At 41.4% G+C, this 19,320-nt stretch overlaps 1 protein-coding gene across 2 annotated transcripts in view; it reads left to right on the top strand.

Moving 5' to 3' along the window:
- LOC308119177 (kalirin-like) overlaps positions 1-19,320 on the top strand; it is a 150,739-nt gene that overhangs the window by 115,649 nt on the left and 15,770 nt on the right. For both annotated transcript variants that reach the window (XM_080479027.1, XM_080479028.1), the window contains exons 39-40: positions 4,144-4,222; positions 6,296-6,463. In XM_080479027.1, the coding sequence (XP_080335153.1) occupies positions 4,144-4,222; positions 6,296-6,463 (247 nt within the window). The remainder of the gene's footprint in view (positions 1-4,143; positions 4,223-6,295; positions 6,464-19,320) is intronic.

The following is a 19,320-nucleotide window of genomic DNA, read 5'->3' on the forward strand; positions in this document are numbered from 1 at the left end:
TTAACAGGTTCACATGCAGGTGATGGGTCGTTACACTCCACCAGCTTCCTCGGGCGCAGACACCTTTCGATTGTATCGTTGAAGTTCCGCCCATGACGTCGGTCACGCGGTCGCCAAGAAGCTGTGACAGCATGTGAACAGCTTGTGGCTGAAAGTGTGGATTATGTAACGTGGCCCCACCATCAGTCATTAACTCTGCAGGGTGGCACAGCAGCACTCGGGTCACTTATCTACAGGCAGCAGACCAACATGTCAACACGAAGAGCAACAGCTCCGAATACATCCTCACAGCAGGTGGGAGGAACTTTCAAGAAGACCAGAGGCGAGATTAAGAGAGAAATGTTGATCTAAAAAAAAACTTTAAAGTCTATAGATATGAGGAAGTGCTCATTTCTTTTTTTTTTTTTTTTTTTTTCTTTCCCTTGTCCTGTTCGGCAGCTTGGGCCAACAATATGATGTGATTGAGAGCCTTCGGAGTCAGAACAGATTTTGGTCTTGCAACAGGGAGAGACCTGGAGTCTCCTCCTGTTGCCTTCTCCGTCAGAAGATGGCATGGCTGCCGTACACGACCGGGGGGGAACGCTCAAAGAGAGAGAGAAAAAGGTTGAGGGAGGAGGGGGGAGGGGGGAGGGGGGAGGGGGTAGGGGGATAACATACAATATCCTTGTTGTGCTACATATATTATTTGCAGTTATCACACTGATCCAAATATTTTCCAACTGTTTTTGGATTAAACCAGCCTGAGCTGCTCTATCTAGACAGTAAAATGATTTCTTAGATTAACCAGCCTGAGCAGCTCTATCTAGGAAGTGCTCATTTCAATAAATTCGCCTTTTAACCTTCCTGGGAAACGGGTTTAGGAATTTATATGTCGAAATGCTTCTAAATTCATACCTGAGGTTGTAAAGAGAGATTTCCCTCGTGATAACAAAGCTATTCAAACATTATCTTAAGAAACGGGTGCGTTTCAGTGTGTCACTGTTGCTTCACCAACAGACCGTGCAAAGTCTGGCAGACAGTTCAAAAGTAGTTGTTCTTTTAATCAGAGGGGGTAAATCTGTATCATCTCTCATTACGGAGAAAACAAAGAGCTTTCTTTAATTACAACATGCGACAAGTTATTTTAGTTATACGTACAATACGACAGTCTTACACGACGACTCCAAGTGAAACACAAAACATTCGTTGTGCTTCAGGAGTGCGTTTACATAACCAAGGTCCTCGGAACCAAATTTAAGTGCACCTTTTCGAAAACGCTCCGTCTCTGTCTCCATGGAAACGGGGTATAATGCATCTTTTTGAGCAACAGTGCTGTTAACTGGGAACAAGTATTCAGAGTAGAGACGAGGAACGAGAACTAGGTTAAAGGAGGTTAAGGCCCCGTTTACACCACAATGTTTTCAAATCAAAAGGGAAAACTTTCACTGACTGATTATGCTCATAACATCACTTACTCAAGGTGTTGTCTTTTGAAAATAATCTTTATCAACATTAACGTGCCTTAAACATTTAAAACAGGGCTGGGAGCAACATATTTCAAAGTAGTCTATTACTCGATCGCCATTAGTTTAGGTGGTGACATGCTTCTAACTCATGACTGTTTATGGCAATTACTGACAATTAATGAGCCAGTTGAGGCGTTTGATTATGTTCTCTCATTGCCTCCCATGAGAGATTCACCAGGCGCCATACTGCCACAGTGCCCCCATGTGGACAAAGCTGGAGGGAAGCTGGATGTGTATTATTTTTTTTTTTTCATTACATCCATATTAGAGCATCGAACTTCAGCTGAACACAGTGAGTGGGTCAGTCCACACACACACACACACACACACACACACACACACACACACACACACACACACACACACACACACACACACACACACACACACACACACACACACACACACACACACACACACAGTAACACAACTATGTGCATCAATAAACACCTCTAAATTTCTAGAAACTACTAAGTTAATATTTGCAGTATTTATTAAAGTAACTTGTTGTAGAAGTGACTGATGACTGCAGGTAAACTATGAACAGCTGGAAGCAGCAAAAGCTGAGTTTACACAAGATATCAGCGTTTGTATGTACACACAGTTTTTTTTCTTCTGAGAATAACAAAGCCCATGTTGTGTCAGTGTGACGCTCCAGGAATGCTCCGCAGGGCCTCTAACCTGATGGTTTGAATCCCACTGTGATGGGCTGCTGCTCTGGAGGCTGTTAACCCCCAGTATTGCTCAGGAGGACGAACCTGTAGCTCAAGATTTGTCCCAAATCAAACGTCAAAATCAGGATTAATCCAAGTTTCTAGATCCCATGAAGGAAATCATTGTGTTCCAGCAGCATGATATAAATAATCTAATAAACACACATGTATACATGAAAGGTATAAATATTTAGAGGTGATGGCAGCTATTATATTACACTGCAAATAGAAATTGCAAAAAAGAAAATAATGCAATACATTCATGTCTCATCAGAGTAGATGACTTATGGGAAAACATGAGTCGCTTCAGTTTCATCCTAACAGACAGACACAAGTCAAAATGTTGAACTCAGTGATGAAACCAGGTCCAGGTTATACTGTCCCACTGGACATCTGGACACCAACTCGTCCCTAACCCGAACCCTGTCCAGACGTCCTCCCCCCACATCATCTGTCTGCTCCTCCCACCACCAGCTCATCACCAGTCCTGCAATTATAATCTGCTGCCTTTCTTCTTTTCTTTTTCCATCTTTGCTCTCACGTGATGTGAGAGGACATTGAAGGCTTTAAAGGAGCCCGTACGGTGCTGTAGTGGTTATCACACTCACCTCACGGCAAGAAGAACCCCGGTTCAAGTCTTTTGTGTGCGTTTGTTTTCCCCTCCCACAGTGGTAAAAACGAGGGTTTGAGATTAATTGGTGACCCTGAATTATAAAAAAGTAGGATTCAATTAATTCAGAAGTTTATTTTCAAGAGCTAAAATTATATTTTTTTTATTTCGATTTTGGCAAAGAACTCATATATGCAAGAAAAAAGGTCAAATCAGGAGCGACAGTGTTTTGTCTCAAAGGACATTACCTTTATTTCTCATTCACTCTGTGATAGTGGTGCAGTGGAAAGCATTCTCACTTTGGAGCAGTTAAACCCTTCCTGTGGAGTTTGCATGTTCCCCGCGTGGTCACGTATGTTCAGGTTAACTTGGGAGTTTAGTCTCACCTGTCCGGGTAGAAAACGTCCGTCTGTGTCGGCGTCAGTTCACCTGTTCACTGGACTCGGTTGGATAATCTGGTTTTTCTTTGCACTGGAATGCCTCCCGCCTGGACACTTGACAATCTACATAGATACTGTACATTCCTGACAATTGGGACAAATTGGGATTTTCAAAATGCTGCAGGAATTTGAAGATGCGACTCGGAGAAGTGCAGAATTGAGCATACTTTAAAATAGACGTTCAACTCTTTTACCAAAAGTCTTTTTTAATATAGATTTTTTTCTCTGTAATGTCCTTCACACATTCATACAGGCTTTACTCAGAGAAATCACTATTTTTGCTGTCTTGTTGTCAGTTTGCTTCGCCTCCAATCCTGGAAACGTACGATTTTGCACAATTAATGGAGGCAGAAGAAGGACAAAAGGCTCCGTTTGTGTTTTTAACATGGACCTTAATGGACTTTAAGAGCATTGTAGAAGGTGGATTGATGGGACGTCGTTGTTGTGAACTTACTTATTAGCTTCCTTCTTAAAAATCTTATTTTGTAAAGATTGATTAACATTGATTTTCATTAAATAACTGGTTCTGTAATATTTCTTCTATATCTTTAAAAGAAGTGCCTGTTGAGTTGATTGAAATAGTTGAGATGCTCCTCATGAAGTGTGTTTGCGTCGCTGTCTCTCCATTTGTCTCTGTGTTTGTGGAAGAGCTGAGCTCAGGACACAAATCAGCTGCTCTTCCTGTGTGTTGACCGAGTTCATGGTGTGCGGAGCCTCGTCACCTTCAGGCTCTGCAAACCACCGTCAGGCGCTCTGGCTGTTTGGGGTAAACACTGAGGCTCCCGGAGAGCTCCTGATTTATCCTACACACACACACACACACACACACACTCTGTTGTAGTTTTGACGTGAGCGTCTCTCCTCTGTGTCCACAGCTCTCTGGCGGCTGCGAGCTGACCGTCGTCCTCCAGGACTTCACGGCCGGATGCAGCTCGGAGATGTCCGTCAGCACAGGTGAGGCCAAAACAGGAAGTCTGAGGCAGAGCTGCAAGAAATAATCTCTTCACTCAACAACATGTGTGGAGAAAAAGAGCTTCAGGTGTGCTGGGTGTTTGCAGAAGGTGTTTTTTGTTGGAGGGAATGTGGATTTTACCCTCTTGTGATCTACATAACCCGATTTCTCGGAACAAAAGTAAACGTACAGTGTTGGAGCAAGAGGTTGTGTAATTTCCCAGAAGTACACACCAACAGTAATATTTCTTTATTGAACAATCCATTAAACGTTCCCACTGCGGGTGGAAAAAGTTTCAACACAGATGTAATAACTGCTGAACCTTCTTTAGAGGCAATACTTTCCTGCACAGCTTTTTATGTGGGGTATCACATTAATTTGTCTCGTTGTGACTTCGGCCTTGTTTACACAACAACGTTTCAAGTGAAAACACAGTTTGGCGTTTTCACTGCAACGTTTTAGAAACACACGGAAACGGCAGACACACTGAAAAGCATACAGGCAGCATGTCGAGCCACTAGTACAGGGGGTCTGCAACCTTCATGACTGAAAGGCCCTTTTGGTCACTTTGCACCAAACCAGCTTTAATTACAGCCACAAAAGACATATAAACTTTTAAATTATGCTTAATGACTATCATGCAAATCACTAATGTCTAATGTAGGGTAATTTTCCTGGACATCACATTAAAATATTATAATTATAAAATAATAAATTAACTACTATAAGTAATGTAAATTAAATAATATCCTATAAAATAATTATATTATAATATTTTTTAGATCCATTTCTAATAACTTTTAAGTATTTGCATTGGTAAGTCTGCGTCTCCCTCACTATTTAATCAACCATAGCTTATCTATTACAAGTTTTTTTCTGAGTTTCTGGGTCTGTTTGTTGTCTGTCGGTGTGAAGTGGGTCTTCTTCGTCTTGTAGTGTGATGACTCACAAAAACGGCAACAACGCTGCATTTAAAATATGTGATACAAGGATACTAAAGAGTAGCTTGCTGTAATTTGAAGTGACCTACATTTCCCCTTCCTTTCTGCGAACACATGGAGCTTTTGTACGGATCCTCTACATCACGCTGGTGTAGTGCCGGCTTTGGTTCCACTGTGCGATCGGATTGTGGTTGTGTTGCTCGTCTCTTATTTTAAACATGTGGGCTGGTTTGAAACGGAATAGATCTCCATTGAGTTGAACTAGGTTTGACCTGGTTTTACTTTGCTTTACACACTTTATATCCTGGATCAGCAGATCCATCTCATCAGATCATGTCAACTTTACCAAAACACAAGAATCTAATTGTTCTCACATGTTTTTATTTTTGAGGAGAAATTTCCTGATTGTTGGAATTGGAGCAGATTTTTCTTCATTCAAAGTTTGACATTTTAGTAAAAGATGTATTTGTGGAATAATAAAATAAACAAATAGAATTTGTATCTTAAAATATATTAAACAATCTAAAATGTGCTTTTTAGTGTACACTTGATTGGATTAATGGGACACTGTGTATTATTTATGAAGTTACAGTTGCACTTTAGTATTGTGAACATTTCATTACATTTTAACCTGATTTTAGAGGTTTTCAACCATTATTTAGACAATTTTTCCATTTTAGCTGTTTTAATCATTTTGGCTCGATAAGCACTTTAGATGTTTGAGCTTTTTTTCCCCAAGTCAGATTAGTTTAGTTATTTTTAAGTTATTTTAGCTGTTTTTGCATCACTTCTGTCTTTCACCTTCTGGTTCAGGTTGGGCGCAGAGGCTAAATGATTTTTCACCACGTAGATTACGCCACAGATGTTGTTACCTTTTCCTCTGACTCACTACACCCTCTTGTGGTGAGAACTTGTAATGCTAGGCTAAACAGACGTTTGAGAACATGTAGATCATAAATGTTTATAAATTGCTTTGTGGCTGGTGTTTTGTCTCAGTCTGCTTATTGTTTATGTTGAATTGATTTAAATAGATTTTCCTTTTTGTACTTTTCATCCTCGCACTGTGACGATAAAAAAAGTTCTGCTTGTGAACCTTGTTGACCCGTGAACCTCGCTGTGCTCCTTGTTCCTCAGGTCAGACGGTGGAGTTGCTGGAGCGGCCGAGCGAGCGGCCCGGCTGGTGTTTGGTTCGGACCACCGACCGCAGCCCGCCGCAGGAGGGTCTGGTTCCCAGCGCCACGCTCTGCGTGTCGCACTCGCGCTCCAGCGTGGAGATGGACGGCTTCTTCGGCTCGGGGAAAGGTAGGACCGGCTGCCGGGGTCTTTGCTCATCTGGTCGTCGGATTGCTATCAGAGAATTTCACATTTGATCTTTTTCAGCTCTTAAAAAAAAAGATGTTTTGCATGTAGACTCAAATTGGCCTTTTAAATCATATCTGTGGCAACCTTAGAAATCTCTGACAAGCACGGTGAACGAGTGAAGATGACAAATTACTGTAATCCTAAAGAAAACCTTTATGTGATATGGTAATTGATCACACAATAGCAAAAATGTCCATTCATCTGCTAAAAGAGCGCGTCTGTATCAGTTTCTACACAGTTCAGAGATGCAGTTTGTGCAGCTGCATGACAACCAGTGTCCAGCAGAGTTTTAAAGCTTTTTGTTTGAAATCGTAGTCGTTATGGTTCCAGTTGAAGTCTATTTTTTAAGTCACTTTTCATGCAGGTGGCTAGAATCCAATACAACACTTCACAGAAGACTGAGATAGTATGAGAAAATACAACGGGGCCGCACAATTTACATCTTTATATATATTTATATATATATATATGTGGAAGATACATATTGCCAAACACTGATCTGCAATAAATTTTGTTTAAGGGGTTTGTATTATTTGCTAATTATATTATTAACCTCCAATACTCAACATTACTGCATATCACATGTTCAACTATTCTAAAACAAAAATTCTATATCGTGTAACAAAATACTCCAGTTGTCACAGAAGCAACACGAGGCTGAAGAACAAAGATGAACCAGCTTTGTTTCTCTCGTGTGTTGTGACCTCTGCTGGAGACACGTGGTCATTACAGAGGAAATAAAACCTGAACACACTTAAGATAAATATTATTCATTCATATCGGTAGAATTTCTTTTTTAAGGAACAATTGTTTTTCAGTCTAGATATATCAATCCTGTCTGTACCTGCTTTTTTGTTTGTGCTCTATTAGTCAGTGTGTCAAAGCAGAGTTATTATAATGTCTTAATTAAATCAGGTCGACTGGGAAAACTTTCTGCTCCGTATTCAAGTGGCGTCATCAGTTCAAAATCATTTGATGTGAGATGCGTTCCTACCTGGACAGAGAAAATCATGAATAAACAAAATCATTCTATAAAACAGCTCAATATATTAAACTACGTGTCCTGCAGGGGGTGCTGTTGAGCTGCAATGAATCATGCAGAAAACGCTCCCATAGTTCACCTCCGAGCTGGTGACAGAATGTTTCTGTCTGATCAGGACTTTCTGTATAACTCACCTGAGTAACTGTAACTAAGACTCCGTTCACACCGCACGTCTCCATGCTCAATTCCATTTCAAACGCGACCTACCGTGTGAACGTGATCGGACTGGAGGTTTTCGAGCACCAGAGCACAGAAGGTGAGGTTGAGGTCACGGCGAGCAGGCTATTTACGCATGGCACACCGGTCAGCACCAGGGTTGCCAGATGTGACTCACTGCTTTCAGCTTAAACAGCGTAAAAGTCAGACGCCTCAATAAAAACCAGCCCGAATCGCAGCCTGTGTCTGTCGTGTTAAAAACGTAAGACGCCATAAACAAAGTTAAATAGGAGAGTTGAGCTCCCCAGTCGGGGGATACTGCCATATCTGGCAACACAGGACAGCCCGTGTAGATTCATTTTTAAGTGGTTGTTAAATACGATCCGACAGAATCTAGACAACATGAGGAGGAAAAGAAGGAGAAAACGAGAGCAGAGCTTTGAAAACTTTGGCGGAGCCGCTTCGTCCGGCGCTTGTCCGTGACGTCAGTCACACGCCGATGACAAAGCAGTGCTTATTATGTAGAATAATATCAGAATAAAAACCACGTGTGATGGAGGCCTGGGTTGGGTCACATTTCCCTGCAGAGTGAACGAGGCCTGAGCTTCTGGAAAACCTCTAAAATAAAACTGGAAATGTTCATCAGTAAGAAAAAGAAATTGTCATCATGATACAAAAACATCAAAAGTACAACTTTTTAACAGTAATCTGACGTCTTTTTAGTGAGATATTTGAGCTTTTTTAATATTTAGAACTAACGTGAGTACTGTTAGAAACGTTTATAGGGCGAAAGACGTTACATTAGAGGTAAACATCATCGTTCAGGCCACAGACGGGTCAAACGGGTCATGTTTCCACCTGTAGATTACATTTCTGATATCCAAAAACATCGATTCCAATCCAGCATCAGATGCAGACTGAAGGTTACACTTATTCAAAATGTGGTTTTAGAGCGATTTTATCTTAAAAAGAAACAAACGCATTCAATTTAAACCTTTGGCACCGACAGCATCTGATGTGGATTCATCAGTAAAGCAAAGGTGAGATGACAAATACTCCTCCACTTCAGTTAGTGCTCTTCTGAAAGCTTTAATGGAGTCTCTGCTTTCATTTACCGTAGTTTGTGTGTCTGACAAAGTGTCCAAAATGTGGAAAGATAAAGATAAAGTTAAAGAGAAAGAGTAGAATAGACAGTTTATAGGTCAGTTTATGCTAAATTCAATTAATCTCAATTTTAAAATCTGTCTTTAGTCTCTTTTCTCTGTCGTCCACCTTGGAGAAGGTGAAGTTGGACCAGAAACCTAAAAACTTCCACCAAACTGAAAGCCCAGCGAGCGTGTGCTCATCCAGAAATAACTACATGTCCTGCAGTACACACACACACACACACACACACACACACACACACACACACACACACACACACACACACACACACACACACACACACACACACACACACACACACACACACACACACACACACACACACACGCGCGCAGAGTTTGACATCATCTGATTTGCCTGCTGCAGCCGCAGTTTCTTCCTGTTTTTCGTCGATGACAAGGACGCTTTGTGTCAGTGTGGAGCGATGCAAATAACACAACTGAACCCGCTACACACACACACACGCACACACACACACACACACACACACACACACACACACACACACACACACACACGTACAGTAAAATTCAAAAAGTTAAATATTACTGACAGATTTTAGATCAAAGGTTAGAATAGTTCATGGTAGTTATTACTGGTTAATGAATTAGAATCAAGTTTACAGCACTACTAGTAATAGTTTTACATCATTTATGGTCCAACTTCCAGAATGGTTTAAAGTTACTATTGGACATTGTTTTTCTTAGATTTAAGCTCCCTTTTTTAATATGTTAAGACTAATTTATGTTTCATTTGAGATTTTTTGAAGACGTCTTGAGGAACTTTCCTCTGTGTGTTATTTATTTATTTCTTCTGTAGTTCGACTGGTTTAGGTCTGGGTTTTATTTTTAAACAATATTTTGCTGCTGTTTGTTTGATTCTGACTGAGGCTAGTTTGGTTTTACAGTGTTTTTTTGGCTGCTTGAGACTAGATATTTTTAGGTGGTTTGAGGTACTTTTTAAGACATTGTGATTGTTTTTGTGTGCTTTAGATGTTTTTTTTGTAGTTTAACTGGGTTATGTCTGGCTTTTAGGTTGGTCTTTTTAGGATATGACGCCTGAAAACCTTCATTGATGCACTGGTACACGTCTCCCTGGACGTCCTCGGACTCCTCAGAGCATCACATTCACTACAAAATGAAACATTTTAATGATTACAGAGCGGTAATGTATTCATATAATGAGCAGTTGTGCTGTTTGTGGCTGACGATCGCCGCAGTTTGATTGTGAATTAACTGTGAAAAGAAGTGAGAAGTGTTTAATTAACAAGAATCAAAATCTGTAATTAACCCTGATGAGACGCTGTGTGTGTGTGTGTGTGTGTGTGTGTGTGTGTGTGTGTGTGTGTGTGTGTGTGTGTGTGTGTGTGTGTGTGTGTGTGTGTGTGTGTGTGTGTGTGTGTGTGTGTGTGTGTGTGTGTGTGTGTGTGTGTGTGTGTGTGTGTGTGTGTGTGTGTGTGTGTGTGTGTGTGTGTGTGTGTGTGTGTGTGTGTGTGTGTGTGTGTGTGTGTGTGTGTGTGTGTGTGTGTGTGTGTGTGTGTGTGTGTGTGTGTGCGTGGGTCTTGTGACTGCTCTGTAAAGTAGGACTCCTTGTCCTCTGTGAAACCCTGTGAAGGTCTGAGTTAACTGAACTCAAAGTCCTTCCAGATAAAAACTGATTCTCTTTAATCTTCACTTTTTTTTCTCATCATGATATATAAAATCTGAAATGTCCTGTCTGATTTTCCAGGCCTGGAAAACCTTTATGTTCCCGTATTGAAAGGAAAATGCCCAAATTGCCGAGTTTGTTTTGAAAGAGAATGATTTGGAAATTCAAATATAAGGGTTTTTTTTGTGTCGCTTCACTAATTACAATCCCTGTAACGTGTCCGTATGAAGATCCAGCGACCGCCGGCGCTCAGTGTTGTTCTGTGACTTGCTGCGCAGCATCAGCAAAACAAAATGGGACACTGCAGAAAAGGCTGCGCTGCTGGGAGCGCCGTATCTGGGCTGAGTGCTCCCGCGTCTTGTCCAACGCACCTGCTGCAGAGTGATGCTCGGCGGCTCTGCAGCCACTTTGATCCACTTTGCAGGTGGAGAGACGACGCACACTGGAGGTCGGAGGTGAAACGCTGAGCAATGAGCTGAAGCGGAAACAAAGGAGGCTTCAAATAACCTCGTCTGACTTCTTAATCCAGTTCAATTGTTTAGAAGGAGTAAGGAGAAGGATGTCAGTCCTGTTAAAGGTTGGGGGTTCGAGCGTCTGATTAGGGGGTCCGCTGGCCTCTTCCCATTCAAGGTCCATGAGAGTATTTATGTATTTATCGGTTGGTCTGGGAGAAGTTTGGCTCCTGACGAGAGAGCTGGAGGAAGTTGTGGGTTAGAGGGACGTCTGGCCTTCTTCCCTCCTCGTACTGGCTCTGTGGACGCATGTGGACCAAGCAGAATGAGGAAAAACAATCAATGGATCAACATTGGATCAATCAGTAGAAAAACCTCAATCAATAACTGAAATGAATGGATCAAAGTGTAAAAACAACAGATCAGTGGTAAAAACCTGGATCAATGAATAAAAGCAACAGATTGAGAAAAGTCAATAAACCAATGTGTGGATCAATAAGTAGAATCAAGAGATCCAGGATTAAAATCAAAGGATCGATGACTTTTAACAGTAAATATTGTGTTTTTCTGATTTATTCTAAACTCCAGTCCGTCCATGAGAGGGAGGAGCAGCTTTTGAGTCACAGGCCTGAAAGTACTTGAAAAATCTTTTTAAATGCTGCAAGAAATAATTTTATACTAGTTTTACTGGTTTTGGACCAGTATTAGCTCGAGCTGTACTTGTTCATAACCCAGCAATTATTTTCAATTCAATTTATGCTCGACGAGCTGTTCCCTTGTTTGCTACTCCTTTTTATAGCAGGTATGAACGTCTGTTGGACGAGCCTCAGATTTCTTATGTTGCACATTTTATATTAGTTTTATTCTCGTTGTTCACGTGAATTAAGTTGAGTTAAGTTAAGTCAGTTTTTGATCAAACCAGTTTGGGTCATTTTGGAATCGTTGTGGTTTCTGATTTCGGTTTTAAGCAGGTTTCAGATGTAGAGAGTTTTGGGTGGTGCAGTTCTGATCTCGATACAGACAACTGAACTTTAAAAGTGTTTCTTTGAAGAAGCGAGAGAATCTAGTTTTAGAGGAGCTTTAATGTGGCTCCAGAGTAAAAGAAGAGAAGAGTTGCTGTGGCCTCAAACAGCCTCGACATTGGATCTTCTCCTGAGTGTGCCTCTGGCATTCATCGATAACTAGATTATTATTTACTTAAAAGAACTAATTCTATAGAAAATTAATAATTTACAGACTTCTGACAGTTTGTGTGTGTGTGTGTGTGTGTGTGTGTGTGTGTGTGTGTGTGTGTGTGTGTGTGTGTGTGTGTGTGTGTGTGTGTGTGTGTGTGTGTGTGTGTGTGTGTGTGTGTGTGTGTGTGTGTGTGTGTGTGTGTGTGTGTGTGTGTGTGTGTGTGTGTGTGTGTGTGTGTGTGTGTGTGTCGGCTCCTCCCCCACGGTTTCCTCCTCCTCCTCATTCTCTCTGTCGCTTTGTTTTTGCTGAATCGTTGGTAGTTTAGACTCGACTGTCTCGGCGTGTGGACACACTCAGTCAGTCAGTCAGTGTGATTGACAAGAAGACCGTCCGGTTTCTGCTCAAGGAGTTGTGTGTGTGTGTGTGTGTGTGAGAGAGTAGGATGTGTGTGTGATCCAGCATGAAGCGAGGAGGTCAGCGTTGCTGTGAATGGATCTACAGCCACTGCTGCTGCTACAGATACTCCGGCACAGGTGGGGTGAGACGGGCACACACACACACACACGCACACACACACCTTGACAGTGTGATACGTCTGTGTGTTGTGTAGGATGACTGTGGTGCTAAGGAATGAAGCTGGGAACAGGTTTTAGGAAGCTGGCAGCATTCTCCACATTCACAGCTTTGTGTGTGTGTGTGTGTGTGTGTGTGTGTGTGTGTGTGTGTGTGTGTGTGTGTGTGTGTGTGTGTGTGTGTGTGTGTGTGTGTGTGTGTGTGTGTGTGTGTGTGTGTGTGTGTGTGTGTGTGTGTGTGTGTGTGTGTGTGTGTGTCAGGTTGTGACATCATAAAGCATTAGTGTTTGCACCAGAATCATTATTAATCACGTTTCATTCACTGTGACTGCAGGAACTGCAGTTTTGTTCAGAATGGGGTTTTTGTCTGAACTTGTGTAAAATTACTTTTTGTAGTAATAGTTTACTGCAGTACAGTTGCAAAGATACAAGCTCTGAAATGTTTCCAAGAAACCAGGAAGTTCCTTGTGAATTAATGATGCAACATTTGGCAGAAAAATGCTCTTTGTAGAGATATTGAAGGATTCCAGTAAAAACATTTGCAACTTTAAATGACGACACAGGTTTCCGAACAGTCCCGTCCTTCAGTCACTCACACTGACTCAGTCACTCACACTGACTCAGTCACTCACGCTGACTCAGTCACTCACACTGACTCAGTCACTCACGCTGACTCAGTCACTCACGCTGACTCAGTCACTCACGCTGACTCAGTCACTCACACTGACTCAGTCACTCACGCTGACTCAGTCACTCACACTGACTCAGTCACTCACACTGACTCCTTGACCTTCGCTGGGGGAAACCTTTGGTTCAGTGTTTTGCCCAAAAACTGTTTCATACAATGACTGAGTGGTTGTTGGTAAAAAGTTCCCCACTGAAGGATATTAAGTATTTGCAAAATGAAATACTTTGGATGGATTTGCTCGTATCCATTTGCTCAGGATGTTGTTAAGAATTAATATAGTGCGTGTGAAGAAGTACTATTTACTGCGGTTGTAGTGCGCTTGTACAGTAGCTGCGTTTTAGAAAAGCCTCTTTACTTCAGTTTCTCCCAAGACGGGGGGGTTTCAAAAAGTTCCACTTTGAGAGCTGTTTTCAGAAAGTTACGTTTTCAGTGGCTCCGAGTACCATTGTTGTGTCGCATTATGTAATAAATATTCAACTCATTCTGTAATAAAGCCACATTTTGTAATAACCTGTTACATATTACAACAGTTATTACAAAATGTGGGTGTTCCACTTTTTTTTTTTTTAAGAAAATATAATAATTTGGTGCATTATGCAATAACTTTTGCCCTTTATCTGTTTACATGGTTCTATGTTTAATAATGAGAAAAACATTCTGATTATCGGTATCGAAATCAGGTTGACATTTTTGTGTCAGCCGCCATTGTGGCTGGTAGATTTTTAAAGTTACAACCAGTATTTCCAGCAACCATTTCTATTTCCTTGAAAGAATGAAACCAGATTGTGAATGAAACCAGATTGTGAATGAAACCAGATTGTGAATGAAACCAGATTGTGAATGAAACCAGATTGTGCCACGAAGCAAATATAATCTTTCAACCTGCATTTTGTAATAACTGTTTCAATATGTCGTTATTACGAAATGTGGCAAAGTTTATTAGAAAATGCGTTCAAGAATTCTTTTTACAAAGTGCAGCAGATTATTACAAAATGTGCCGTTATTACGTAACGAGTTGAAAATGTATTACATTACATATTGCACCATTATTACATAATCGTGTAAATCAACCCCCAAATCATAACGAAATAAACGGGGCCTGAGCCCAAGCTCGGACTCAAGCCGTGGATATTCCCGTTGTGAGGAGAGCCGGCGAACCACTGCACCAGATTGCAAACCTGTCGAGGCACAGACCAGACCGCACTCCCTCGGTAAAAAGAAAGAAGACTGTCATTCCTGCAGGATGACACACGGGGCATCATTAGTTCCTGCTCAGTCATGTTGCCGTGGTAAAGCGGAGCTTTGACAGGAAGTGCTTTCAGGTCAGCCGGCCGCACTTTGCATGCATCTGCTGTGGAAAGAGTCCAAACATTCCTTCAACTCATGACGGCTTCTTATGCTTTGCCGTTGAGCAGCGGCTCACTGGCGTTTCCGTGGGCTCTTCTTCGTGAAGAGCCTCATTTGCCGGAGGTCAAGCGTCAGAACGTTCATACCGTACGGTGACAGTGGGATTGAGAGAGGAGCCGCTCTACCGACTGAGCCTCCTCAGCTTCAGTACTTGGTTTGTTGATGTTCGAGGTGTAGAGAGCAGAGAAAAAGATTTACAGTTACTGGATTCCAAGGAAGCTAAAGATACAATTCACCTGTTTCCAAAGGAAGAGTAAGAAATTGAGGCGGTTTGATAAATTCAGTAGAAATCAGTGGATTTAGTTGCGGTGACCTTGTGACATGTCGTGGATTCTTCTGGAAAGCTGAGAGGTTTCTTGCCTCCACTCTGCTCTCGTCTCTCCGGCCTGGATAAAGGTTAACTCGGCTGCATGTGGACTTTCTCCTCGCAGCTCCGCTAGGAGCTGAACCGGTTCCACTAGTTCCTGTGGGTGATATCGATCAGGTTCAATGAACCAGTTTCTCAATAACGCTCTGAATAATTTGCTAATTTCCAGTGGCGAGTGTGCAGTGGTTACACATCATTAGTTTGAGTGTCGGTGCCAGTTATGATAAGATGTCCATCGTCCGGCTTCATCAAACGCTCCCTCCCAGGAGCGCCACACAGACCCATCACAAGTCCAGCAAACACTTTTCTTTTCACATTTCTTCATTTGCAAAAAGAGAAAGTGCATTTAAATGAACATATACATGCAAATGTGCGAGGTTATAACCAGAGCTAAATTCCATCTCCAGTTCCGTGGCAGATCAGTGCCATTTTATTACTGAAGATAAGAGGACATATTCTGTCCATAAATCCAGTGTATTTCCATAAAGAGCTGAGGAAGACGATGAAGCCAGAGGTTTTTTTTCTCGGAGCAGTCAGGCAAAAGGCCATTCTTAAAGTGACCTCTTTGACCATTTAAATGTGTCGTCGTCGTTGTTGTTGTTCCACGTTTTCAGACAATCTGTAATCGCTGAGGTCCACTGGAGACCTGAAGATGGGCTGGAAACTACTCTGACCTCCACACACACATAAACACACACAGATAATGGGTCTTGATGGATTTGAAGTGCTCACAGCCTCATCGGATACCGAGTCGTCTGCAGCCTCAAAGGGAAGAAGCACCTAGTTTTACTATAACTTGAATACAGTTGTGTATTACTAATTTCACAGATACTCTCTGATGGCGATGAGATACACTTGGGTCTTAAGTTTAGCAATTACTTGAATTCCTGTGTTTACTTGAGGCACTCGCTGTGTTTTTACTAACATCTGCCTTTCGTTGGGTTTGTTTTTAGTCCCTCTCCTTTCTTAGCTCGAGGATTCTTCCTAAATGGACTCAGAGTTTTTGCTTCGCTGGTTTTTACCGAGCAGAGAGCAGCTTTTAGACAGACAACAGACCGACTCAGCACAGAGGTGATTTATTTGTTTTTGTTCAAATCAAGGATGTAGATGATGCAGGAGGAGCTGCAGATATAATATACGTTACATTTTTACCAAATATCAGAACTGAAAACTTTTAGATTTTAGACCATGTATTGACACATGACTCGATACTCGATACTGGTAATGAGGCGTTCAGTGGGTTGTCTGTAAAATAAGTAATTCATTAGCTTGTATCTTTGGAATCGTATCCAGATGTAGTGGGTATGAAGGACTCCGTGTACATCCATAAAACTCAGTACGAATACTAATCGTCTCTCTGTCAGGCAGTGTGAAGACGTGATTAATGAATGCAGTGAATACCAGTTATTCACGGGACTTGGAGCATTCTATTAATAAAGTAGTGTAATGCACTTTAGTTACATCTATGAATGGAGCATTAAAATAAATTATTCCTACAACTGGAAACTTGTTGTGTCCATATAAAAGGACACAAGGAAACTTTACTCTGATACCACTGCATGTCGTCACATGAGGCGGTCCAAACAAGTGAACAGAAAGACACGCATTAAGAACATTTTAAAAGATAAAATATTATATTTATACACACACACACACATACCAAAATCTGGTATAATCCTTATTATAATCAAGATGGCAATATAAAATGTGGGTTAAAATGACTATTTGGTCCGTATGGCACATATAGTTCACATATAAAACACAGCGTCCACCAACCGTCTGCTTGTGAAGTATTGAATGTGAGGCGTTCAGGGGACATAAATTAAGGGTAGAATCTATTGATGAAGCTCCCGGCTCGCTCAGCTGGTAGAGCATGAGACTCACAGTCTCAGGGTAGAGGGTTCATGTCCCACGCCGGGCGCCACCTTCCTGTGGGCTCTCCACCTGCAGGAAGGTTCTTAATGGTGCAATGTGATCTGGGTGACAGTGCTCAGACACCTCCGCCACCCGGAAACAGATAAGAGGGAGGAGATGGATGGATGTATTGATGATGTGTGTATAAGGTGATCAGGAAATGATTGTAGCAGGGCTGAGCAAAAAAATCCATTTATTGAATTTGTAACTAAAAAGGATTTTTGCGTTCCGTTCTACCATTCCTCGTTGGTTTCTCTAGTTGCTGTTGCTTAAACCTGGTTAAAGCTTGAATTTAGTGAATGACATAGTTAAAATGCATATAAACAATCCCAAAATAAAAAGTAGATGAGCCTCTGAGGACAATCACAGCAATAAAGTTGCACTTTTGACAATATATCTGACGTCTGCAGTCATTTTTAAGTGCATTGAGAAAAAGAATCGAATCGAAACTCAAATTTGTCTTTAAAAAAATCTGATTTTTATTCTTAGGCCAAATCGCCCAGCCCTAAATTCTAAAGTGATGCATTCAGGCAACATCCGGAAATTGTGTTTCTGACTATACTGTACCTGAGAGGCATTCAGAAAACATTAAGGTGCTAATTGGGGCGAGCTTGTGCCAGTATTGTAGTCGTGAGCCATTTCAGGTACATCTGGATATTCTTGCGCTGTGAAAAAATGCAGGTTGGCTTCTCCTCCTCGAAACCGAAAAGAAGGAAAGGATACTAAACTGTTGAGTCAGAACCGCAACATGTACAAGGTCAAACGCCTTCGCCTGCTACATACAGTGAGAAAGTTGTTTAAAAACACATTTAATAAATCAGTCTTTAGGCCATTTCATTGTTGTACGTGTGAATGAATTTAATGAATCAATCGATAAAAGTGCAGAAGCAGGAAGGGAGGTGTTTGTGTGCTCGCTGAGCAGGTTGAGAAATATGTTGAGCAGAGAAGTATGAGAGGAATGTCATCTTCCCAGATTACTGTCTCTTCCCGTCATTGACAGAAAGCCTGATGGGAAGAGAGCGGGGAGGAGAACGAGTGCAGAGGTGGTGCTTTTCTGTTCTCACAGCCACGACGGTGCAGCGATGATCCTTTCACTTCAAATCAGGAAGAAATACTGTCAGAAAAGCTGCTTTTTATGTGGAAAGGAGATTATTTGGTTTAACCGTTTACTCAGCAGATTCCAAAATATCCCGAGCTCTTTTATTTTAGACAAATAAATACCGTATTGTCTGGACTACATGTCACTCAGAATATGAGATCTGACAAAATGATGTCATGAAAAGGTGAGAAAACACAAGTTGCACTTATTTGTTTATGTCCAGACTAAGTTTTACTGTCAATTGTCCTCATCCAGCAGCTGCTGCTCCAGAACCTTCTGTCAGTTTGTTTTGATTCTTTTATTTCATCATGGTCACAGTTTGAAAAGGTTCTTAGACACTATATTTGCTCGTTCTGCTGCTCTGTTTCTGTTGTGCTGCATATTTAATTTTCTATTTATGTTCTGCACATTTTTTTCTTTTTGGCGACTGTTTGTCAGCCAAATATGGTAACAACAGTTTTTTTGATACTGTGGCAGTATTCTGTTGTCATACAGTGACTTCTAGTGGTCACAGATGGTACATACTGGTACTTTATTATATATACAAGCTTCTTCTGAATATAACTCCGACAATGATAAACTGGAAAAAGTCTGATCACACCTGAACAGATTTCTTAAAAACTGTTAAAAATGTTGAAATGATGCCAAGTCTAAATCTTTGTGTTTAGTGATGTTACGTTTTTAAAGTATTATGGAGATGTGAAGTTTCTAGTTTTTCTGCTTTGTGGTACTTTGTTCAGAAGATTAGAAATGAAGTGATTGTATTACGAAGAAGAAGTCAGGTATGGAGAGAAGAAAGAGAACGGAGTGTGTTCGAGTTTCAATCCCATCAATAGAGCCATTCATGGAGTGTGTGTGTGTGTGTGTGTGTGTGTGTGTGTGTGTGTGTGTGTGTGTGTGTGTGTGTGTGTGTGTGTGTGTGTGTGTGTGTGTGTGTGTGTGTGTGTGTGTGTGTGTGTGTGTGTGTGTGTGTGTGTGTGTGTGTGTGTGTGTGTGTGTGTGTGTGTGTGTGTGTGTGTGTGTGTGTGTGTGTGTGTGTGTGTGTGTGTGTGTGTGTGTGTGTGTGTGTTTTTAAAGATGGCGAGTGATGAGGATTTTAACAGAACACAC

This window comes from Lipophrys pholis (genome assembly GCF_963383615.2).
Source record: "Lipophrys pholis genome assembly, chromosome: 13".
NCBI lineage: Eukaryota > Metazoa > Chordata > Actinopteri > Blenniiformes > Blenniidae > Lipophrys > Lipophrys pholis.